The following is a 25,914-nucleotide window of genomic DNA, read 5'->3' as shown; positions in this document are numbered from 1 at the left end:
GCGTGTCTTATAATTCGGGCAGTGGAGAGGGCTTTAAACTAAATGTGGCGGGGGGGTGGGGGGTTTGGGTGGTGGGGGCGGAAGAATTGCGGGAGAATTCCCTGATAAATTAAAGGGAAAGGACAAGGCAATAGAGCAAAGTAGCAATAAGGGTAACGATAGTCACAGCGTGGCAGGAAGGGACCGAACGCACAAACTTAAGGGATAAGGTGGTGGGGTGGCACTATTAATTAAGGATGACAATACAATAGTGAGAGATGACCTTAGTTTAAGGTTCTGGGGCCATAGCTGTTCACAATGTATATAAATGATTTGGATGTGGGGATCAAATGTAATATTTCCAAATTTGCTGATGACCCAAAACTAGGAGGGAATGTAAGTTGTGAGGAGGATGCAAGGAGGGTTCAAGGGGATTTGGGCAGGCGAAGTGAATGGGCAAGGACATGGCAGATGGAATATAATGTGGAAAAATGTAAAGTTATCCATTTTGGTAGGACAAACAGAAAAGCAGAGTATTTCTTAATTGGCGAGAGGTTGGTTGGGAAGTATTGATGTCCAAAGAAACCTGGGTGTCGTCATTAGAGTCACTAAAAGCTAGCATGCAGGTACAGCAAGCAATTAAGAAGGCATATGGTATGTTGGCCTTCATCGCAAGGGGATTTGAGTACAGGCGTAAAGATGTCTTGCTGCAATTGTCTAAAGCCTTGGTGAGACTGCACTTGGAGTATTGGAGTATTGTGTACAGTTTTGGTCTCTTTATCTAAGGAAGGATGTACTGGCCATAGACTGAGTGCAATGGAGGTTCAACAGACTAATCCCTGGGTTGGCAGATTGTTTGATGAGGAGAGATTGCAGAAACTGGGCCTGTATTCTCTCAAGTTTTGAAGAATGAGAGGTGATCTCATTGAAGCTTACAAAATTCTTACTGGGGGTGATGACAGGGTGGGTGTAGGTAGGATGCTTCCCCTGGCTGATGAGCCTAGAACCAAAGGGACATAGTCTTAGAATAAGGGGTAGGCCATTTAAGACTGAGATTTTTTTTTATTCATTCATGGGATGTGGGCATCGCTGGCTAGGACAGCATTTATTGCCCATCCCTATTTACCCTTGAGAAGATGGTGATGAGCAGCTGCCTCGAACCGCCACAGTGCATGTGGGGTGGGTGCACCAACAGTGCTGTTAAGGAGGGAGTTCCAGGATTTTGACCCAGTGTCAGTAAAGGAACGGTGACCAAGTTCCAAGTCAGGATGGTGTGTGGCTTGGAGGGGAACTTGAAGGTGGTGGTATCCCATGCAACAGCTGCCTTTGTCCTTCTTGGTGGTAGAGGTCGTGGGTTTGGAAGATGCTTTCTAAGGAGCCTTGGTACGTTGCTGCAATGCATCTTGTCGATCGTACACACTGTTGCTACTGTGCATCAGTGGTGGAGAGAGTGAATGTTTGTGGATGGGGTACCAATCAAGCGGGCTGCTTTGTTCTGGATGGTGTTGAGCTTCTAGAGTGTTGGGGCTGCACTAAAGCATAGCTGCCTGACCCGAACCTGACCAAACCCGACGACGTTTCAGGTCGGTCTCTCTTCCGCGTCCAGCAGTCGGGCTCGGGTCGGGGTGGATGTGGATACGGTTCTGCTTTGCTCAGGGAGGGAAGTAATCTTCAAAATTTGAACATTCAGCTGGGATGTCAAGGGGGGGGGGGAACGTGCATCCAGACTCCGTGCTCTACAGCCCTACAACTCTGCGAAAACTGTTGACTAAAAACGGGAGGGGGTAAGGAAATCGCTAGGTTTGTACCCCTGATCGCTATCCAGTGAACTCGGCCACAAAGTGCTTGTGTGTGAAAGTTGGTTGGGGGGGCGTGGTGGGGCATGCTGTAGATCAAGCTCAGATTCACAACTCCATCTGCACATTTTTGCAGGAATAGCCTGCTGCCAGAATGGAGGATCACTTGGATGAGGTACAGCACAATAACCTGTTTGATGTAATTAACTTTATTACGGTGGTCGGGTCGGGCAGGGGAAAAAATCAAAGGACTCAGGCCCGGGTCGGGTTTCAATTCCATACCCGAGAAGGCCTATTAAGCTGCACCTATCCAGCCAAGTGGAGAGTATTCCATCACACTCCTGACTTGTGCCTTGTAGATTGTGGACAGGCTTTGGGGAGTCAGGAGGTGAGTTACTCACTGCAGGATTTTGAGCCTCTGACCTGCTGTTGTAGCCACGGTATTTATATGGCTACTCCAGTTCAGTTTCTGCTCAATGGTAATCCCCTGGATGTTGATAGTGGGGGATTCAGTGATTGTAATGCCATTGAATGTGAAGGGGAGATGGTTAGATTCTCTCTTGTTTGAGAGAATCATTGTCTGGCACTTGTGTGGCATGAATGTTACTTGCCACTTATTAACCCAAGCCTGGATATCCTCCTGGTCTTGTTGTATTTCTGCACGGACTGCTTCAGTATCTGAGGAATTGCAAATGGTGCTGAACGTTGTACAATCATCAGCGAGCGTCCCCACTTCTGACTTTATGATTGAAGGAAGGTCATTGATGAAGCAGCTGAAGATGGTTGGGCCTAGGATACTACCCTGAGGAACTCCTGTAGCGATGTCCTGGAGATGAGATGATTGACCTCCAACAACCACAACCATCTTCCTTTGTGCTAGGTATGACTCCAGCCAGCGGAGGGTTTTCCCCCTGATTCCCATTGACCTCAGTTTTGTTATTTTTTATTTCTATTTAGAGATACAGCACTGAAACAGGCCCTTCGGCCCACTGAGTCTGTGCCGACCATCAACCACCCATTTATACTAACTCTACACTAATCCCACATTCCTACCACATCCCCACCTGTACCTATATTCCCCTACCACCTACCTATACTAGGGGCAATTTATAATGGCCAATTTACCTATCAACCTGCAAGTCTTTTGGCTGTGGGAGGAAACCGGAGCACCCGGAGGAAACCCACGCAGACACAGGGAGAACTTGCAAACTCCACACAGGCAGTGCCCAGAATTGAACCCGGGTCGTTGGAGCTGTGAGGCTGCGGTGCTAACCATTGCGCCACTGTGCCGCCCAGTGCTAGGGCTCCTTGATGTCATACTCGGTCAAATGCTGCCTTGATGTCAAGGGCAGTCACTCTCACCTCACCTCTTGAGTACAGCTCTTTTGTCCATGTTTGAACCAAGGCTGTAATGAGGTCAGGAGCTGAGTGGCCCTGGCAGAACCCAAACTGAGCGTCACTGAGCAGGTAATTGCTAAGCAAGTGCCTCTTGATAGCACTGTTGATGACGCCTTCCATCGTTTTACTGATGATTGAGAGTAGACTGCTGGGTTGGATTTGTCCTTTTTGTGTATGAGGAGGAATTTCTTCACTCAGAGGGTGGTGAATCTTTTGGAATTCTCTACCCTAGAGGGCAGTGGAAGCTCAATCATTGAGTATGTTCAAGACAAATCGATAGATATCTGGATACTAATGACATCAAGGGTATGAGGATAGCGCGGGAAAGTGGCATTGAAGGTAGATGGTCAGCCATGATCTAATTGAATGGCGGAGCAGACTCGAAGGGCTGGATGTCCCTCTCCCACTCCTTCTATGTCCCATGTTCCATCTACAGTTAAATGCAGGAATCAGAATTTGTGTCATTAATTTTCCCCTCCTCCAAAGGGTGCGCTGTTCAAGTCCTCGGAGATGGAAATCTTAGCAATCAGTTGATGGGTGGTATTTTATGCTCTTTTCCCCCATGGCGTGTTTAGAGCTGGGGAGGGCAATTAATTGGGTGGAGTGTCTGCCATCTTGATGCCTGCACCCCAATTAAGACCGTGGTGGAAAGGCCCGTGGACAGCCTTCCCGCCCTGCCGCCAGTTGAGGCCTTTAAGGGGGATTTAATGCTTAATGAAGGGTCTCTTGCCACCGCTAGTAACCCAGCGGCAGGCGGGCGGGCCTGTCATCATGCAGGGTTCACGACATACAAACCCTTGCCGGGATGCTTGTGGTATCTCGGTGGGGGAGGGTTTCCCTTGTTAAAAGGCATTCAGTGCCTGATTGAGGGATCTGGCATTGGGAAAGGGGGGCTCTGGTGAGTGCTAGCCCCTGGCCCTTGCTAACGATCCCCATACACTCGCCTTCTCCACAAACCCTTGCCTGCCATCACTTAGTTCTGACCTGTGTTGTTTCACAATCCTGGACCTCCGATGAATGTCCTTCTGGCAGCAGTCACTGCCTCCCCGGTGGCGTTGCTGAGCTAAAGAGCTGGCAGCTTTCGGTGGGTAGGACCTCCCGGCTCTGGTGTCCTGATCCTGGGGACGGCCTGCCAGTGTCCTCTCAAGTGCCTGATTGCTTCATAATAGGGCGGCCTTTCCCCCAAAGAAGGCAACGTGGATCTTTCACCAGCTCCCAATAAAATTCCTCCTGATGTGACCTGTATTTCCACTTTACTATATTAGTCTTGCTATAAAAACCCTTTAAAACGTTAAGTCTTAAATGAAGTGTAACTATTGCTGAACAACCTCTCTGGCCCTGTAAACTAATTTTATATTTGTGGAATGTCAAGCTTATGATTAATTTCCACAGATTTTTTTAAAAGGTTAAATTTATTATCTTTCAGATTCTGTCTTTGTCCCAATCTCTTGCTCTCAAATGATTAGAAAGGATAATTACTGCTTTTTTTGCTTATTTGTTGTCTGAGAATTCTTCAATATAATTTGCTGCTTAGCCTGCTTGATAACATCACTATTTCTGGATGCTAGCGATTTCCTATAATTGATGCCGAAATGAAATTAACATCAGGAAAGGTGAAATTCACGCAACAGAGATTGATGGATTTTTATGGGCAACTTTCTTTGAGGTTCTGATGAAGGGTCACTGACCTGAAACATTAACTCTACTTCTCTCTCCACAGATGCTGCCAGACCTGCTGAGTATTTCCAGCATTTCTTGTTATTTCAGATTTCCAGCATCTGCAGTATTTTGCTTTTATTTCTTTGAGGTATGCAGTGAGTGTTGTCACTTTGCCGCTGACTGCAAACTCTGTTTCTTGATGCAATGGCCCAATCTTGCACTATATTCATTCAAAAAGTTACTCAGATCTGAACTGGATCTCATTGGAGAAACCATATTGAGGATGGATAGAGTTCTTTAAAATTGAGGTATTAGTTATGTAAGCAGATTATTTAACTTCAGTGATAGCTAAACTGGAGGACACAAGTACAATATTAATGATCCTCTTATGAGAGTATAGCAGCAACAAGAAGTCATCCTACTGTGGTATGCATTATTGAGAAGGACAAGGTAAATTTCTATTTCAGGAAGGAATTAAAGGTTGTAATCTTCAGCACTGACATAAGTGATCAGGTTTGTAATGGAACACGGTTGCTACAATTCCAAGAAGTCAGAGGAGGTGTTACTTTTGGAATGGGCTTGACTGGGTAGGTTGTAATGTTATATTCATGGATCCAGAATGTCAGGAAGAAATCTCGTGTTTTCTTGGAATTTGTACTTCTGCAGAGAGCTGTCATGTAGGATGTTGTGCAGATGATAGAGTGAATGACATAGGGTCTATGGAAGGATTGTGGCAGATGGAGTTAAACCACTTTTCTCAATCTATACTTTAGGTTTCTAATGACCAAAAAAATGAATTTTGTCAGTGTCAGTCCAGCTGTAGTTGAATTGTCTCTAACCTGTTTCCTGCTTTTTCATCAGGTCAACTGGAGGGGGCAGCACACCTACCCTGTCTGAGATCCAAATCTTACATGAGAAACGAGACGTCAAAATGTTCAGCACCAAAAGGTTAGTTGACTAAACATTTTGAGTGTGAAAGTAAAGGTACAGAAAATATTTGAGTTATTGTTACAAATAGGGAAATAGTACAAAAATGTTGATCGCACTTGTATTTTCCATTTCAATATTTGCAATTTTTCAAGCTTGCCTGCTTTAATCAGGTAGTGACTGCTTAGTGCAGATAGTTTGTAATGCTCTTCCATCAAGAGACCCATTTAAGTAATGGATTGGTATCATTTTCAACATATTCAACATAGGGAGGTAACTTTTTCCTGAGAAGGTTTGCTAACCAGTGGGACAGCCAATGAGTACAAAAGTTGAAAGCACTCTAATTCGGTCCTCACTTTGGATGATGTGTAAGGAAAGGTAATGGCCTGGATTTTGTGGCAGATGGGAGAGGGGAATGTTGATGGTGAACTGTCAGCATTCACTGTCACTATCCCTCTGATTGCAACCTCAGGATGCCGGGCAAGCGCAGATTAGTGCGGAAATCCCGAATTGTGGTTTGTCATTGGTGCTCTGCCATAGGTTGCACTTTGCTGTTTTAATTCCTGTTTGGGCATCTGCGCACATCATTTTTTATGTAATTGGCTCCTTGGACAGTGTGATTATATCACTCCAGCTACACACTGGGAATTCCCCAGTAAAGAGCACTGCAATCAGTTCCAGTAGAACTGCACAGTGATAGAGGTGAAATTCTTACCAGAGAGATCACTATGTCTCAATGAGAGTTAGTTCAGGGTCAGCAGGGAGTGGTCTTGATTTGCCACTGACTGCAAATTCTGGGCCAATGACATGGATTTCCAGTTTCGTGGAATTGAGATGCATCTTCAGTGTAGGGGAACTTCCACCCACTGCAAAGAGGCACACTGACCCTGGACAATTGTGGAATATCCAGATCATTTATATAACTTTCTTGGACTGTTTGGCTTTTTCCTGGAGTCCACCAGGAGTGAGAGTGGAGAATGGTGGCAGCTGGTCTCTCATGTTCTCGACTACTGCTCAAACATTGCATTATGAGTTTGCAATGATACAGATGCACACTTCTAAACATCTCAACCTGCACGGAGTTGGGTTTATTGCCACATCAACTTGTTTCCTTCTGCAAATATAGAATAAGCATCAGTATCAAATACAGAAAATAAGCTATTTTGGGCGCAATAGGAATATGGAAAATTTGTCTGATAATGAAGCAATACCTTAGGGCGGCACAGTGGCGCAGTGGTTAGCTCCGCAGCCTCACAGCTCCAGCAACCCGGGTTCGATTCTGGGTACTGCCTGTGTGGAGTTTGCAAGTTCTCCCTGTGTCTGCGTGGATTTCCTCCGGGTGCTCCGGTTTCCTCCCACATGCCAAAAGACTTGCAGGGTGATAGGTTAATTGGCCATTATAAATTGCCCCTAGTATAGGTAGGTGGTAGGGAAATATAGGGACAGGTGGGGATGTGGTAGGAATATGGAATTGGTGTGGGATTAGTATAAATGGGTGGTTGATGGTCGGCACGGACTTGGTGGGCCGAAGGGCCTGTTTCAGTGCTGTATAACTAAACAAAACTTCATGAGCCCACAAACAACCCCGAGTACCTCAGTTGATTTAAGGCAGGAAGATTCTAGGTCCTATTTCTGGTCTGCACTGATTTCTAACTGGCTTGCTGTGCGGAGAGATGGTATGGACTTAATGGGCCGAATGGTCACCTTCTGTGTCGTAAATGACTCTGACTCTCTGAGCTGGGATGGTACCTGCTTTCGAGTGGTGGTAATTGGCCAGATTGCCTGGTCCTAATCACTATCCTTTGCTGTATGTACATATTTATGGGCAACAGTGGAAGACTGAATCAGGCTTGGCTATCTTTTACTCCCTGCGGTGGAATTACCTACAGACACTCGGGCTGATTTTAACATGGGGCAGGATTCTGATGTGTAGGAACTGAAGCAGGCAATGATCTGCCTAGTTTCCAGGAGTGGGAAGCCTGGGAGATTTCAACTGAACAACAGAGAAATCAATATGACTTCCATTCTACTAGTTTGCTCTGAATGGCTGTTGCTTTTTGAATTCAAATTTGTTATCCTGGGACAGTTGACAGGTGTATCAAAATCGTTGGCCAGATTCAATATAAGCTGCAGTGTCAACTGTAGTAGGTGGAATGATTTGACAGGTATGTTTGAATTTCTCATTTATTTTTTTTGTTTCTCTGGCTGTGCTTGAATATTTTCAGTGTTACAGTTCTCTCATTCCGACTAATCATGGCTGTAAATCTGACCACTTTTTATTTGTGGCCATTGGCTATTTTAAAAGGATAAACTGCAATGTGTAATTTTTAATGACATGCCTACTTTTGTGTATTTTATCGCCTAGCCTTGCATTTGGTAAATTCTGTGGTGCTTAAAAAGAGATTTGATTTCCATTAGATTCACAGAAAAAAGTTCAGTTGGGTCTGTAACTGTTAATTCCACACAGCTGTTATACAATTTTACACAGCATGCAGCTCCTCTAATTCCAACTCTTAACACATATGCTTGCGGCAGTCTGCATTAAAAAGGGAAGCAGTGACTTAGTTGAAAGACAGCACTTTGTGATGGGCAGAAATGGGTTGGTTGGATTCCCAGGACGTAGCTAACTATGATGGTTTTGAAAAAAGAACTATGAAACAGTTTCGCAAACTGCATCATCCTTGGTGAAAACATTGCCTTTGGCGGGTTTCATGCCGTTATCCATTACTAATACAATTAGCTTATCAGTGGGAAGTAAATCTCCTTATGCACACAAACACTACGTGCAAAGCATCTAGAGAGGGTGGGCACTTAGTAAAGTGGATGTTACAGAAAAGCCAAGCCTGAATAAAGATACATTCTGAAACTAGATGTGCATGCATACACGTGCGCACACACACACACAAAAAAGAACTTGGTGGCAATTTCCATTACAGCCAGCTCTTGTCGATAAAATTGCTTATTTGAGGTGGTAATATCTAACTCTGCAAATGGAAGTCAGCCATTATTTAGCCCAATTGCTTAATAAGGGCCTTAATAGTTACAATTGAAAATGGTATTGAGATAGTTTAGTGTCATTGTAAATATGAATAGCAGACAAAATGAATATAATGAGACTTGTGAAATAAAGGGCTTGCATTACGGTAGGAAATCGAGAGCTGATCACAAAACAAAAGTTGAATTCTCTCAATCTATCTCGCATCCACTTGTAGACTTTCCCACATGTTCACTTTGCATCCATGTGTTTATTTGATTTGTTAGTGTCAAAGAATTTCAAATCTGTTCATTGAAATGTTTGTGTTCTATATTTTGACTCTTCAAAAATGGGAATATGAATGTTTCAGACCTGTTGACTACCATATATTAATGGTTTCAGAACAATCCGAGTACATCATACCATACTTGCTGCAAGATGCACTCTGTGATTTGAATCCCAATTCTACCCATTTCAGCAAATGGCATGTCATTAAGCAATTGCAACTCTGTTTGTCAACAAGTTCAGATCACATCAGGAACGGTCTGAAGGCTCCTATAAAAGAACAACAACTCATTCATCAAACAATGTGATTTTGACTCCAGTCACTGGCAGGCACTTCTTTCTGGAAACTGGACGAGAGAAGTCATTTTGAAAGCTTTTTTTTATATATTTAAAAGTGTGCCTCAAATAAATCATTATCTTGTCATTATCTTGCTGCCTCCTGTATCGATTTTCCTGTAATTTGTGGTTCGTTTCAGTGCCTGATATAATTGACATCCTGTGTGTTTTATGCTGAACTACCCTTATCTTAACTCAGATGTCCAATATAAGGACGAGAAATTCAATCCTACAAATTATTTGGAACTCAACAGCAGGTTGGTAAAGGCAGCAATCCCAATGAAAACCTCAAGGGAAAAAACTAATTGGGCCCAGAGGAAGCTTTTTGTTCTCAGATTGCTGTTGACATTGGTCACATAGGAAACTCCTTTTCCCTTTGTAATTGATTTTTGTGGCAGGAATCTCAGGAGTGTTGGATACAGATGGTGAAAAAAATTCAAGATACTTCGTACAATAAAATACATATTTGGTTAAAAATATGAGCTTAATCTGAACTGGGATATTTTTGGTGCATATAATTGTACAAGTAATAGAATCTTAAAACAGTAAAATATATCGCTAAATGGAATAAGCATTTGAAGATTTTCTGTGAATCAGCATGTCTGTCTTGAGTTACATACTTTATCTAAAGCATGTTTATTTTCTGCAACAAACAACTAGCTGCATTCAATAGGATCTACAGTTATCGGAAAAAGTCATGATATCCATTAAAATATGTTCTTCGACGTGGCAGAATCATGGTTTGAGTTGTAAGGAACAGTTTGCTGATTTGGTGCTGCCAGTGTGAATCCATTGGAAATGTAGGCATGTGCTTTGCTTAATTTTCCAGTGATTTGAATGAATGGTGGAAAATTGTAGCAGGTGTGCGCCCTAATTTCCCCTGTGTGTTTATTGTGTTTCTCTAATAATATTTCCCCAGTTCCCTTGCTGCTTACTTCAAACTATAGACATAGAAACAGGCTTTTTGATGCATACATTTATAAACTGCTGGAAACACATAATGGATCCATCAGCATCTGAAACGAGAAAGGTCAGGTGAACTGGGGTACTTTTCTGACTTCTGATAGGAAGTCCCACCCACCTGGAACACATCGGAAATCTGGTTGCAGGCAATGTATGATTTTCTGACTATTTTGGCACACCAGATTTTCTCATTTGTTAGATATGTTGGCATCCCTGCTGGGAATGCAAAATCAGAAAATTAGCCCAAAGGTTTTTTTTTTATTTAGAGATACAGCACTGAAACGGGCCCTTCAGCCCACCGAGTCTGTGCCGACCAACAACCACCCATTTATACTAACCCTACAGTAATCCCATATTCCCTATCACCTCCCTACATTAGGGGCAATTTACAACGGCCAATTTACCTATCACCTGCAAGTGCTTTGGATGTGGGAGGAAACCGGAGCACCCGGCGAAAACCCACGCAGACACTGAGAAGTGCTCACTTCTCCAGCTCTGATATAGGAAGGCAAGAGCACCCCTTCATCGTACTGATCAAAACCAAGAGGGAAGGGAGAACAGTAGGTAAAGGTCAAGAGTCTCCAGCACATCTGAACTACCACACTGGGACAGCTGTTGACTTCAATAATCTGTAAAGAATTTACATAAAGGCTGAAAGATTTGAAAGTGTAGACTATATAGAAGAATCACCTTAATCAGATTGTGAAAAGGCATGAAAATGACAGACTGCTGTAGAATAGGGTGAAATGTGAATGGGAAAATAGAGAGCAATGGGTCACTGAACTGCAGAGTGGTTATGAAGGTGACATTCATTGAGCTTGGTTAGAGCAATGTAAAACATGAAAGCTGGAAATGTCAGTGTTGGAATGGGAGGTGGAGTTGAAGTAACATGCCTCAGGGAGGCCCAGAATTCCACTTACAGATAGAATGAAGGTGTTCATAAAAATGGTTATCCATCTTGCATTTTTGTTTCCTTCTTTACAAAGGAGACTGCACTGTGAGCAATTAACACATTGACCATGTAAATTGATTGATCACATGGACAATGTATTCAGTGTCGGTGACAGCAAAACAGTTTGCTCAAAACCTCAGTACCAAGTGCCACGCCAAGACTGGTTTAGGTAAATAAGGTTTTACTGTTTTTTAAATGTGCCACAGTCAGGGGGGAAAAAAGCAATTTAACCCTTTCACCAGCTCATTTTGTTAATCATGACTTCTTTGCAAGTTATAGGGAAAGGTGTTTCTTTTATATAGAGAAGTAAATTTACTGCAATTCCTTGATTCAGGCAAGAATTGTCTTCAATAAATACTCAGTATGTCATTTAAAATAGGGTTAAATCATGGCACTTAATATGAAGGTATTGATCTGGGCAGAACAGAACAATGGTGATAATTATACTAACTTAGAGATATATTTGTTTCTATTTGCTAATTTCAATGGAAACATGAGTATAAATCAGTGATTCCCACAGTATTATGTCTGGGTTTTCACTAAAATTAGCAAAGAGATTTATGGCCCTTATATAATTAGGCTATTCTGAATTAATGTTTTTAAGCTGTTTTAGAATAAAGAATTTAGAATCTTAATGTTAGGAAAATTTCATAAAACATATAACTAAGAATTTAACAAAACCTTACTGCAGTGTTAAGTATGTCATCGGATGGACTGGATGTGATTTGTTGAGGGAGAAAGCAGCTCCATTTTCCTGCTATGAGGCTGGGCATTTAATCTTCCACGTAGTACTCTGCATTGTGTTCAAAGTCACTCTGACCATGTTGCACTATCCACGCTGGTTATCCTCAATCTTTTCACAATTATTGACAATCAAAGATCACATTCTCGACCCTCCCTCACCACCAAAATATCACCTTTATTCTGCTTCCATTCCTACCAATGCCAGCATAGTCATCACCAGTGTGCCACAAAGCCCCATATTAGGCTCATACTTTTTCCTCACCTACATCTTGCCTCTCAAAGTCATTACCTATAAATATGGTGTTACCTTCTACATGTATGCTGATGTCCTAGAAATGTATCTCACTGCTACTACCCTTGATTCTATGATTGGTGCTGTGCTATCTTGCTGTTTCTTGTTAAACATCAAATCCTAGATTTAAAAAAAAGACACGCTCCAGCTCAACATCAGAACCCATCCTGTTTCCCCCAGTTTCCCACCTGCCCCTGCCATGAAACATTGTGTCTCATGTCGTCAATTCTCACAGCACAGAAGGAGGCCATTTGACCCATTGCACCTTTTACTGGCTCCTTGAAAGAGTTATCCAGTTGGTTCCACTCACGTTTATTTTCTTAAGAACATATGCAATTCCTTTTTGCAAGTTACTATTGAATCTATTTTCACTAGCTTTTCATGCGGTGCATTTCACCAGACATAACTGGCTATGTAAAGTCAGTCATTGCAGCACAGAAGGAGGCTATTCGACCCATCGAGTCCATGCCAGCGCTCTAGAGCAATCCAGTCAGTCCCATTTCCCCTGCTGCATCCCCATAGCCCTGTAGGTTTATAGCTGTAAAATGCCCATGAAATTTCCTTTAGAAATGATTAATTGTCTCTGCTTCCACCACCCTCGTAGGCAGTGGGTTCTAGGTCATTACCCCACACAGCAGAAAAAAGTTCTTCACATCCCCTCCTGCATCTTTTGCCCAAAAACTGAAATCTGTGCCCCCTAGTCTTTGTACCATCGGCTTTTCTTTGTCTACCTTATCTAAACCTGTCATAATCTTGTATACGTCTTTTAAATCTCCCCTCAGTCTCCTTTTGCTCCAGGGAGGAGAACAACCCCAGCTGCTCCAACCTAACCTTGTAACTAAAATCCCTCATCCTTGGACCATTCTGCTAAATCTCTTCTGCACCCTCTCAAGGACCCTCACATCCTTTCTAAAATGTGGTAACCATGACTGAACACAATACTCTAGTTGTGGCCTGTCTGGAGCTTTATAAAGGTTCAGCATAACTTCCCAGGTCTGTACTCAATGCCTCTATTTCTGAATATGTTTTCCTATTGTTACGACCAGGTGAGCAAGGTGTCTAGGGATTCCTTTTAGCCTTATTGTGACAGGGTTTGTGTTTTAAACACACTGTATTTTGAGCTCCCCCTTGGTGAATCCTTGTTCACCGCTTTCCAATTATAACGCAAAGAAACCAGCACACCAAGTTTTCTCAGGTTTAAAGAAGAAAAGTGAAATTTATTACACCTTAAACTTAATCTCTAATTCGGTTAACTCCTACAGATACACACCACACCCCATGCTAGCATGCATATGCGATACGCACCTGCAAATAGAGACAGAAAAGAGCAGAAGAAAAAATAGAGTAGAGAGGTTTGAGGCAATATCAGAAGAGTTTCTTGTTACTGTGCTTTGAACTCACTTTTGTAGGTAGATCTTGCTATTCGTTGGGGCCCAGTATTCATCTTAAACCTTGTTCACTGTAGAAGACTTTTCTTTCTTGGGGTTCATGTGTCTTCAATGGGTCTTCAGTTCCCTGAGAAAGAGATGGGAGCAGACAGGAGAGAGGTGTTCTTAGTCCAGGAGCAAAAAGCTTTCTCAGTTTTAAAACTCTGTGGCAAGTTCAAATTCAAAAAACTCCAACCGCCAGTTAGTTATGTGACTAAACTGGTCTGATCAGGCCTTCTGTGTATTGGGGAAACAGGGACTGTGTCCTTTTGTTCCAACACTCTCTGCTAGTATGCAAAAAAGGTCTTTCTGGCGAGGGGCCTGGCAATTTCTTGTGATAGGCCCTCTTTTCTTCCCTGCAACAATTTTAAGCTTTAATGTTCATGTGGTGAAATAATGTGTGCCTCATTCTTGGCAGATGGAGGCTTGCATGACGCTAACTACTCTCTCTGACTTTTTTTAATTTTTTTTATTTTTAATTAGAGATACAGCACTGAAACAGGCCCTTTGGCCCACTGAGTCTGTGCCGACCAACAACCACCCATTTATACTAATCCTACATTAATCCCATATTCCCTACCACCTACCTACACTAGGGGCAATTTACAACGGCCAATTTACCTATCACCTGCAAGTCTTTTGGCTGTGGGAGGAAACCGGAGCACCCGGCGAAAACCCACACAGTCACAGGGAGAACTTGCAAACTCTGCACAGGCAGTACCCAGAATCGAGCCTGGATCCCTGGAGCTGTGAGGCTGCGGTGCTAACTACTGTGCCACTGTGCCGCCTTGCCACCTTCAAAGATCTATGCACATGAACACCCAGGTCCCTCGTCCCTGCATACTCTTTACAACAGTGCCATTAAGTCTATATTTCCTCTCCCTAACCCTTCTGCCAAAATGCATCAGCTCGCATTTCTCTGTATTAAATTCCACCTGCCACTTGTCTGCCTATTCTGCTCGCCTATCTGTCCTGTCTTAGTCCACTAGTATCATCACTGTTTGCCACTCATCCAAGTTTGGTATCGTGGCAGATTTTGAAATTTTACTCCTATATTCCAATATCCTAGTCATTAATATTGTCCTAGCACTGATTCTTGGAACGCCACTGTCTACCATCCTCCAATCTGAAAAATAACCCTTTGCCGCAACATGCTGTTTTTCTGTCCTTTAGCCGGTTCAAGCTGAAGGTGATCCTTCTATTCCATGAGCCTCAATTTTGATAACCAGCCTTTTATGTGATACTTTGTCAAAGGCTTTCTTAAAATCCACATTAACATCCACTGCATTCCCCTTATCAACTTTCTCTGTTACTTTATCAAAAAATTGAATTAGATTAGTCAAGCACGATCTGCCTTTTACAAATCCATGCTCGCTCTCTTTAAGTAACTTAAACCCCTTCAAGTGCCTGTTGATTCCCTTCCCACCCCCAGCTTGAGTGTTGTTTCTAAACCTTGCCCTCTGCTGATGTTAAACTGACTGACCTGTAGTTGCTAGGATTGTCCTTACCCCCTTTCTTGAATTAGTCACTTTTGCCACATTCCAATTCTCTGGCCTTTCTCTACCCCTCCCCTTCCCCACCGCTCCCCCCACCCCCTCCACAATATCTAGGGAAGACTGGAAGATTATGGAAAGCCTTCTGCAATCTGCACCCCCACTTCCTTTAGCAGCCTAGGATGCAAGCCATCTGGACCAGATGACATCCACTCTATGCATCACCAGACTTTCCAGAACATCCTGCTAATCAATTTTCACCTCATCCATTACCTCTAGCATCTCCACTTCTACTGATATTTTGTCAGCGTCCTCTTCCTGAGTACAAAATACTCATTAAGTATTCTAGCCTTACCCTGTGCCTCTAAACCTCTTCGTCCCTAATAGAGTGCGCTGCCCATTTGCTATTTACATGCCGGTAAAAAATTTTTGAGTTCCCTTTATGTTAACTACCATTCTATTCTCCTATTCTCCTGCTCTCGCTCTTGCTCTCTGCCGTTACTTTCCTCTGCCCTTTCCCTGCCAACTTGTTGTATTTGGCCTGGTTTTCATTTGAAGAATTCACCTGATATGCGTCATAGACAATCTTTTTTGGTTCCATTGTCATCCAAGGAGCTCTGGCTTTGGTTCACCCGACCTTTTCCCCATTGTTGGAATGTACCTAGCTTGTACCTGGAACATGTCTTTCTCAAAGATTGCCCATTGTTCCATTACAGTTTTTCCTGTCAGCCTTTGGTTCCATTTTATTGTAGCTCAATCCCTTCTCATTCCATTGAAATTAACCCTCTTCCAATCTCGAAGTTGTACTTTAGATTGTTCTTGCTCTTTGCCGTTGTTAATTTAAACCTTTTTATGGTATAATCACTCTTCCCCAAGTGTTCCCCCACAGCCACTTGGTCCAAATGGCCCATCTTGTTTCCCATCACCAGGTCCAGCAATTCCTCCCTTTTATCTGGACCAAAAGCATACTGGTTATACTGAGCATACAAGAGCCAAGTTAAAAAGTAGGACCTCAGAGGTAGTAATCTCAGGATTGCTACCAGTGCCACGTGATAGTCAGAGTAGAAATGAAAGAATAGTCAGGATGAATGTGTGGCTTGAGAGATGGTGCAGGAGGGAGGGGTTCAGATTTTTGGGACAGTGGGACCAGTTCTGGGGGAGGTGGGACTATTACAAATTGGACGGTCTACACCTGGGCCGGACTGGAACCAATGTCCTTGGGGGTGCTTTTGCTAACGCTGTTGGGGAGGGTTTAAACTAATGTGGCAGGGGGATGGGAATCAAATGAGGAGGTCAGTGGACAGTAAGGAGGTAGTAACGAAACTAGATAATGAAGTCAGCGTGACTAAGGGGAAGAGTAGGCAGGGAGCAGATGATGAAAGCAAAGGGAGTGGTGGTCTGAGGTGCATTTGTTTTAATGCAAGAAGTGTAGTAGGTAAGGCAGGTGAACTGAGGGCTTGGATTAGGACCTGGGAGTATGATATTGCTATTACTGAGACTTGGTTGAGGGAAGGGCATGATTGGCAACTAAATATCCCAGGATATCGATGCTTCAGGCGGGATAGAGAGGGAGGTAAAAGGGGTGGAGGAGTTGCATTACTGGTCAAAGAGAATATCACAGCTGTGCTGAAGGAGGGCACTATGGAGGACTCGAGCAGTGAGGCAATATGGGCAGAACTCAGAAATAGGAAGGGTGCGGTAACAATGTTGGGGCTGTACTACAGGCCTCCCAACAGTGAGCGTGAGATAGAGGTACAAATATGTAAACAGATTATGGAAAGATGTAGGAGCAACAGGGTGGTGGTGATAGGAGATTTTAATTTTCCCAACATTGACTGGGATTCACTTAGTGTTAGAGGTCTAGATGGAGCAGAATTTGTAAGGAGCATCCAGGAGGGTTTTGTAGAGCAGTATGTAAATAGTCCAACTCGGGAAGGGGCCATACTGGACCTGGTGTTGGGGAATGAGCCCGGCCAGGTGTTTGAAGTTTCAGTAGGGGACTACTTTGGGAATAGTGATCACAATTCCGTAAGTTTTAGAATACTCATGGACAAAGACGAGAGTGGTCCCAAAGGAAGAGTGCTAAATTGGGGGAAGGCCAACTATACCAAAATTCGGCAGGAGCTGGGGAATGTAGATTGGGAGCAGCTGTTTGAAGGTAAATCCACATTTGATATGTGGGAGGCTTTTAAAGAGAGGTTGATTAGTGTGCAGGAGAGACATGTTCCTGTGAAAATGAGGGATAGAAATGGCAAGATTAGGGAACCATGGATGACAGGTGAAATTGTGAGACTAGCTAAGAGGAAAAAGGAAGCATACATAAGGTCTAGGCGGCTGAAGAAAGACGAAGCTTTGAAAGAATATTGGGAATGTAGGACCAATCTGAAACGAGGAATTAAGAGGGCTAAAAGGGGTCATGAAATATCTTTAGCAAACAGGGTTAAGGAAAATCCCAAAGCCTTTTATTCATATATGAGGAGCAAGAGGGTAACTAGAGAAAGGATTGGCCCACTCAAGGACAAAGGAGGAAAGTTATGCGTGGAGTCAGAGAAAATGGGTGAGATTCTAAACGAGTACTTTGCATCGGTATTCACCAAGGAGAGGGACATGACGGATGTTGAGGTTAGGGACAGATGTTTGATTACTCTAGGTCAAGTCGGTATAAGGAGGGAGGAAGTGTTGGGTATTCCAAAAGGCATTAAGGTGGACAAGTCCCCAGGTCCGGATGGGATCTATCCCAGGTTACTGAGGGAAGCGAGAGAGGAAATAGCGGGGGCCTTAACAGATATCTTTGCAGCATCCTTAAACACGGGTGAGGTCCCGGAGGACTGGAGAATTGCTAATGTCCCCTTGTTTCAGAAGGGTAGCAGGGAAAATCCAGGTAATTATAGACCGGTGAGCCTGACGTCAGTGGTAGGGAAGCTGCTAGAGAAGATACTGAGGGATAGGATCTATTCCCATTTGGAAGAAAATGGGCTTATCAGTGATAGGCAACATGGTTTTGTGCAGGGAAGGTCATGTCTTACCAACTTAATAGAATTCTTTGAGGAAGTGACAAAGTTGATTGATGAGGGAAGGGCTGTAGATGTCATATACATGGACTTCAGTGAGGCGTTTGATAAGGTTCCCCATGGTAGGCTGGTGGAGAAAGTGAAGTCGCATGGGGTCCAGGGTGTACTAGCTAGATGGATAAAGAACTGGCTGGGCAACAGGAGACAGAGAGTAGCAGTGGAAGGGAGTTTCTCAAAATGGAGACGTGTGACCAGTGGTGTTCCACAGGGATCCGTGCTGGGACCACTGTTGTTTGTGATATACATAAATGATTTGGAGGAAAGTATAGGTGGTCTGATTAGCAAGTTTGCAGACGACACTAAGATTGGTGGAGTAGCAGATAGTGAAGGGGACTGTCAGAGAATACAGCAGAATATAAATAGATTGGAGAGTTGGGCAGAGAAATGGCAGATGGAGTTCAATCAGGGCAAATGCGAGGTGATGCATTTTGGAAGATCCAATTCAAGAGTGAACTATACAGTAAATGGAAAAGTCCTGGGGAAAATTGATGTACAGAGAGATTTGGGTGTTCCGGTCCATTGTTCCCTGAAGGTGGCAACGCAGGTCAATAGAGTGGTCAAGAAGGCATACGGCATGCTTTCCTTCATCGGACGGGGTATTGAGTACAAGAGTTGGCAGGTCATGTTACAATTGTATAAGACTTTGGTTCGGCCACATTTGGAATACTGCGTGCAGTTCTGGTCACCACATTACCAAAAGGATGGAGATGCTTTGGAGAGGGTGCAGAGGAGGTTCACCAGGATGTTGCCTGGTATGGAGGGCGCTAGCTATGAAGAGAGATTGAGCAGATTAGGATTATTTCCATTAGAAAGACGGAGGTTGAGGGGGGACCTGATTGAGGTGTACAAAATCATGAGAGGTATAGACAGGGTGGATAGCAAGAAGCTTTTTTCCAGAGTGGGGGATTCAATTACTAGGGGTCACGAGTTCAAAGTGAGAGGGGAAAAGTTTAGGGGGGGATATGCGTGGAAAGTTCTTTACGCAGAGGGTGGTGGGTGCCTGGAACGCGTTGCCAGCGGAGGTGGTAGACGCGGACACGATAGCGTCTTTTAACATGTATCTAGACAGATACATGAATGGGCAGGAAGCAAAGAGATACAGACCCTTAGAAAATAGGCGACATGTTTAGATAGAGGATCTGGATCGGCGCAGGCTTGGAGGGCCGAAGGGCCTGTTCCTGTGCTGTAATTTTCTTTGTTCTTCTTTGGTCAAGGAATTTATCCTGAACACATTTCAGAAATTCCTCCTCCTCCTTACCCTTTAATCTAACATCTCGATCGATATTTGGGTGAAAAGAAAATTTCTGATCTCTTCCTAGCACATCTTCAACTGTTTCATAATTCCATGGACTTGCATCTCATCATCCTTATTTGTTGCATCAGGTGTGTTTACATATATGCTCACCAAACCCTCCTTAGTGCCTCTGGTACAGTTTTATGGGCATACTCGGGGATGAAGACAACATTGCACATTTTCAATGTCCTGAGCTTAACTTCAAATGGCACATCTGTTCTGTTAACAAGAGAACCTACTCCTGCCTTTGCAACCTATCCTTACCTAAGTCATTCGTGCTGAAACTCTCCATGCCTTTGTTGTCTCACTGCTTGATTTTACCAATACCTTCCTCACTGGACATGCTTTCGTCCTTTTGTGACAGCCAATTTGTGCTGCCACTGTGCGTTGGTGTTGAAGGGAGTGAATGTTTAAGGTGGATGGGATGCTGATGAAGTGGGCTGCTTTGTCCTGAATGGTGTGGAGCTTCTTGAGTGTTGTTGGAGCTGCACCCATCCAAGCAAGTGGACGATATTCTATCACGCTCCTGACTTGGGCCTTGTAGATGGTGGACAGGCTTTGGGGATTCAGGAGGTGAGTTACTCACCACAGAATTCCCAGTCTCTGATCTGTTCTTAGTTATTTAAGGCACAGAAGAAGGCCATTTGGCCCATCGAGTCCATGCCACTCCCCCACTTGCCCCGCTCGGTCCCCTTAGTCCTGCATGTTTATTTTCTTCAAGTGGCTGTCCAGTTTCCTTTTGAAGTCATTGGTTGTCTTTCCACCACCCTTGTGGGCAGCGGGTTCTAGGTCATTATCACCCGCTGCGTAAAAAGGTTTCTCCTCACATTCCCTCTGCATCTCTTGCCCAAAACCTTCAATCTGTGTCCTCTCGTCAAGGACCCTCACATTCTTCCTAAAGTGTGGTGAATAGAGCTGGATACAGTACTCCAGTTCGGGCCTAACCAGAGCTTTGTAGAAGGTTCAGCACAACTTCCTGCTTTTGTATTCTATGCCTCTGTTTATGAAGCACAAGATCCCATATGCTTTACTAACCACTCTCTCAATATGTCCTGCTACCTTCAAAGATGGATGGACATGCACCCCCACGTCCCTCTGTTCCTGCACGCAAGATCTGTGCCATTAAGTATATATTGCCTCTCCCTGTTCCTTCTGCCAAATGCATCGCCTCACACTTGCTTGTATTAAATTCCATCTGCCACCTGTTATGACTGAGGCGGTAGGAGTGCACTGTTAATTCAGTCCCACTTCTCCATGGGTCACAGCATATTAATAAATTTTCCCACTTACCGAAACAGGCAATTAGATGATCTATTTGTCCCCAGCATAACGCACACCAGCCAGGTTTCTTTAATCAACAACAAAATTAACTATTTATTGGTTATGACTTGGTTTTATCTATATACAAATTGAGACTAAAGCTCCTTATTTTTGTTTCAGCACTCATGCACACACATACATCGGGGGGGGAAATGGTTAACTGGGGGAAAAAGGATTTTGGTTTACAGCTGTTTCAAAGGAATGAAAGGAATAATAAAATAACTTAGTTTGTCACGTTCTGATAGGAAGTTGTTTGGTGAGGTGTCCCAAAGTCAAATAGTTGGATGCCACTCGCAGTCTTTCCAGGCCCAGTTGATGAGCAGTCTGTGATTGGTAGGCATTCAAGGAAATTCAACTGCAGAAGTCTTCACAAGCCTTCCATCAGGCATCAACAGATTTTCTTAGGTTTTATAGCAGTAGAAGGTTTCTTCTGATTTCAGGATTTCTTAAAGCACAGGAGGCAACAGGAATCACACTTGATGCAGCAATTCTTCAGATACAGGAGGCAATAGGAATCTGCCACATTTGAAATAGAGTTTCTTCTCGAGATGCAGGAATCCTTTATTGAGAGAGTGGTTAGTAAAGCATATGGGATCTTGGGCTTCATAAATAGAGGCATTGAGTACAAAAGCAGGGCAGTTGTGTTGAACCTATTATAAAGCACTGGTTAAGCTCCAACTGGAGTATTGCACACACTTTAGGAAGGATGTGTGAGGGTCCTTGAGAGGGTACAGAGGAGATTTACCAGAATGGTTCCAGGGTTGGGGGATTTTAGTTACAAGGTTAGTTTGGAGAAGTTGGGGTTGTTCCCCTTGGAGCAAAGGAGAAGGAGAGGAGATTTAATAGAGGTGTACCAGACTATGACAGTCTTCAATAGAACAAGAAAAACTGTTCACATTAACTAATAAAATTCCTTTCCCTGTTTAACTGGTTTTTTTTTTTTGGATGTATGTATGTGTGCATGAGGGCTGAAGGAAAAATAAGGAGCTTTAATCTCAATTCTTATATAGATTTTGCTTCATTATTGGGTAATGGTTCAGGGTCTTCCTCTAATTTCCAGGGAGGTCAAAATCAAATTTCAAATGTCCAACTCACTGGCTTCTTAAAAGGTCCAAACCTGAAACTGAAACTTGCAGTAACATGCCCAGTCATAAAGTCTCTCTTGCCACTCAGAGTAGCCAAGAGATCAAACCCCTTGCGGGTTTCCTTGAAATTACCTGCTTTCTTGTTCAGCTTCCTTTCAAACTTTCATAAAGTTCCACTATTTGGAGGTGTCTCCATGTCCACTGAAATCCTGTTTCAGTTTTTTAAAACACACACAATTCTAAGTTTTTAATACAAAAACAAAAAAAACTTGTAACACACCTGTCTGCCCATTCTTCTAGCCTATAACGTTGTGTTGCAGCCGGTCGATATCATCCTCACTGTTTGACACCAAACTTGGAGGTGTGGCATTGGCAGATTTTGAAATTCTACTCTGTACCACAACTCGCTGTTTTCTGTCCTTTAGCCAATTTTTTGTCCAATTGGACATTGACACTCCTATTCCATGAGCCTCTTTTTTTTTCAACCAACCGTCTATGTGGCACTTCATCAAACATTTTCTTAAAATCCAGATAAACAACATCCACTACATTCCCTTGATCAACCTTCTCTGTTACTTCATCAAAAAAAATTCTATTAAATTAGTCAAGCATGATCTGCCTTTTACAAATCCATGCTGGCTCTCCTAAATTAACTCAAACCTCTCCAAGTGTTTGATTTTTTTTTTTCACCCCCGATTATTATTTCTAAAACCTTACCCACCACTGATAAATTAACTGGCCTGTAGTTGCTAGGACTGTCCTTACACCCTTTCTTGAATAAGGGTGTCACATTTGGCACTCTTCAATCCTCTGGCACCTTCGCCGTATCCAGGGAAGATTGGAAGATTATGGCAAGTGTTACGAAAGTGCTTCCATTTTTATAATATATTTTGAGGACTTGAGTTTAAAAATTTTGGAAGTTGATTCATTTGAAAGACCAAAGAGATTCCATAAGAGGCTGGCCTTTGTGTATTTTTAAGGTCGCTGGAAGGACTTGAGACTTTGTTTACAAATAAACCCTGATGGAAGTCACATGTCTTAAGCTAAGTAAACAGCAGGAACCTTGATGACTTTGGGAGTTGTTTACAGAGCAGTGACATGTCTAGGTTTATGGTGGTAAAGAGTTGGTTTTGTTTTTGGATATTGTTTTGAGTCAGTTGGGGGTAAGCCTGCTAAGAGAGAAAGCACCAGCTTATCCTTTTTCCACCTCTTTGAGAAACCCAGACTATCCAGTATGATAGCTGAAACCCTTGATGCAGTGATTCTCCTGGAAAGCCTGCCAGACCAATCCTTGACGCCGCCTAAAAAGAACTGTTCCAAAAAGATCCCAGTGACAGCCATCTGCACATAACTGGATGCCAGAATAAAGGACCAGCTGGGAATATACCATATCTTATCCTTTTCCTTCAAGAATTAACAAGTATTTGGCCAAAGAAGGGTAGCAAGGAAATTATTAGAGAGGATTCTTCGGGACAGGATTTACTCCCATTTGGAAACAAACAAACTTATTAGCGACAGGCAGCATGGTTTTGTGAAGGGGAGGTCATGTCTCACTAATTAAGTTTTTTGAGGAAGTGACAAAGATGATTGATGAAGGAAGGGCAGTGGATGTTGTCTACATGGACTTCAGTAAAGTCTTTGACAAGGTCCCTCATGGCAGATTGGTACAAAAGGTGAAGTCACATGGAATTAGAGGTGAGCTGGCCAGATGGATACAGAACTGGCTCGGTCATAGAAGACAGAGGGTAGCAGTGGAAGGGTGCTTTTCTGAACGGAGGGCTGTGACTAGTGGTGTTCCGCAGGGATCAGTGCTGGGTTCTTTGCTGTTTGTATTATATATAAATGATTTGGAGGAAAATGTAGCTGGTCTGATTAGTAAGTAAGCGGACGACACAAAGGTTGGTGGAGTTGTGGATAGTGATGAGGATTGTCAGAGGATACAGCAGGATATAGATTGGTTGGAGACTTGGGCGGAGAAATGGCAGATGGCGTTTAATCCGGAAAAATGTGAGGTAATGCATTTTGGAAGATCTATTACAGGTGGGAAGTATACAGTAAATGGCAGAACCCTTAGGAGTATTGACAGGCAGAGAGATCTGGGCGTACAGGTCCACATGTCACTGAAAGTGGCAACGCAGGTGGATAAGGTAGTCAAGAAGGCATGTGGCATGCTTGCCTTCATCGATCGGGGCATAGAGTATAACAATTGGCAAGTCATGCTGCAGATGTACAGGACTTTAGTTAGGCCACACTTAGAATATTGCGTGCAATTCTGGTCGCCACACTACCAGAAGGACGTTGAGGCTTTGGAGAGGGTACAGAAGAGGTTTACCAGGATGTTGCCTTGTCTGGAGGGCATTTGCTATGAGGAGAGGTTGGATAAACTCTGATTGTTTTCACTGGAACGACGGAGGTGGAGGGGCGACATGATAGAGGTGTACAAAGTTATGAGCAGCATGGACAGAGTGGATAGTCAGAAGCTTTTTCCCAGGGTGGAAGAGTCAGTTACTAGGGGGCATAGGTTTAAGGTGCGAGGGACAAAGTTTAGAGGGGATGTGCGAGGCAAGTTTTTTACACAGAGGGTGGTGAGTGCCTGGAACTTGCTGCCGGGGGAGATGGTGGAAGCAGGTACGATAGCGACGTTTAAGAGGCATCTTGACAAATACATGAATAGGATGGGAATAGAGGGATACGGTCCCCGGAAGTGCAGAAGGTTTTAGTTTAGACAGGCATTGAGATTGGCGCAGGCTTGGAGGGCCAGATGGCCTGTTCCTGTGCTGTACTGTTCTTTGTTCAAAGTATTTTTTGTCCTTTTTGTTATGAGATCTCTGCAGAGACAATTTATTTATTTTTTCTTTAGTGTGTGTGCGGTTCTGGGTTAATTTAGAAGGGAACTTTAATATTTCAACCTGTGCTAATAAGCTTTGCATCTTTATTGAATAAGTCTTGTTTTATGATTTTGTATATTAAAGAAACCTAGTCAGTGGATTTTATTCTGAAACTAAAATAGATAAAGCATGCAAATGGCCATATCGGTAACTGGGTAAAACATTTAAATGTATGGTGACCTGTGGAGAAGTGGAACTTGAAAAAGGCACAATGCACTCCTCCAGCCTCGGTCATAACACAAGCCCTTCCGCTATCTCCACTATCATTTCCTTTAGCAACCTGGGATGTAAACCATTGGACCAGGTGACTTATCTACCCTAAGCATAGCCAGCCTTTTTGCTGTCTCTTCCCTCAATTTTACCCGATCCATTGCATCTACTCTCTCTGCTTCTGCTGGTGAACACTGATGCAAAGTACTCATTCGGTATATTAACCTTGCCTTGCGTCTCTAAGCATAAGTTTCCCTCTCTGTCCCTTACTCCACCTCTTAATGCTCACTTACTATTTACATGCCAGTGGAAGATTTTTGGGGCCCCTTTTTATGTTGACTGCCATTCTATTCTCATATTCTCTCTTCGTCAGCCTTATTTTCTTCTTCATCTCCCCTCTCAACTTATTGTATATGGCCTGGTTCTCACCTGAAAATTCACCTGGATGGATCATACACCCTCTTTATGTTTCATCATTAATCTCTCTCTCTCCCTCAAGGAGCCCTGTTTTTGGTTCCACTACCTTTCACCCTAGTTTGGAATGTACCTAGCCTATACATGCTTGCAGATCGAGTGGAGGTGTTCTGCAAAGCAGTCACCTAATCTACATTTGGTTTCCCCAATGAAGAGGCGACTGCATTGTGAGCAGCGAATACAGTATACTAAATTGAAAGACGTACAATTAATTTGCTGCTTCACCTGGAAGGTGTGTTTGGGGCCCTGGATGGTGTGGAGAAAAGAGGTATAAGGGCAGGTATTGTACCTCCTGCACTTGCATGGGAAGGGGATGAGGTGTCGGAGGTGATGAAGGAGTGGACCAA

General features: G+C 43.4%; 1 protein-coding gene across 3 annotated transcripts in view; it reads left to right on the top strand.

The window, feature by feature from the left end:
* The window catches only part of oxr1a (oxidation resistance 1a), a 761,132-nt gene that overhangs the window by 48,418 nt on the left and 686,800 nt on the right, over nt 1-25,914 (top strand). For all 3 annotated transcript variants that reach the window (XM_068032290.1, XM_068032288.1, XM_068032291.1), the window contains exon 2: nt 5,694-5,780. In XM_068032290.1, coding sequence (XP_067888391.1) covers nt 5,764-5,780 — 17 coding nt within the window. In that variant the 5' untranslated portion in view covers nt 5,694-5,763. The remainder of the gene's footprint in view (nt 1-5,693; nt 5,781-25,914) is intronic.

This window comes from Heterodontus francisci, chromosome 5 (assembly GCF_036365525.1).
Source record: "Heterodontus francisci isolate sHetFra1 chromosome 5, sHetFra1.hap1, whole genome shotgun sequence".
Taxonomy (NCBI): Eukaryota; Metazoa; Chordata; class Chondrichthyes; order Heterodontiformes; family Heterodontidae; genus Heterodontus; species Heterodontus francisci.
Note: the sequence above shows the minus strand (reverse complement) of the source record. Positions and strands in the feature narration are given on the sequence as shown.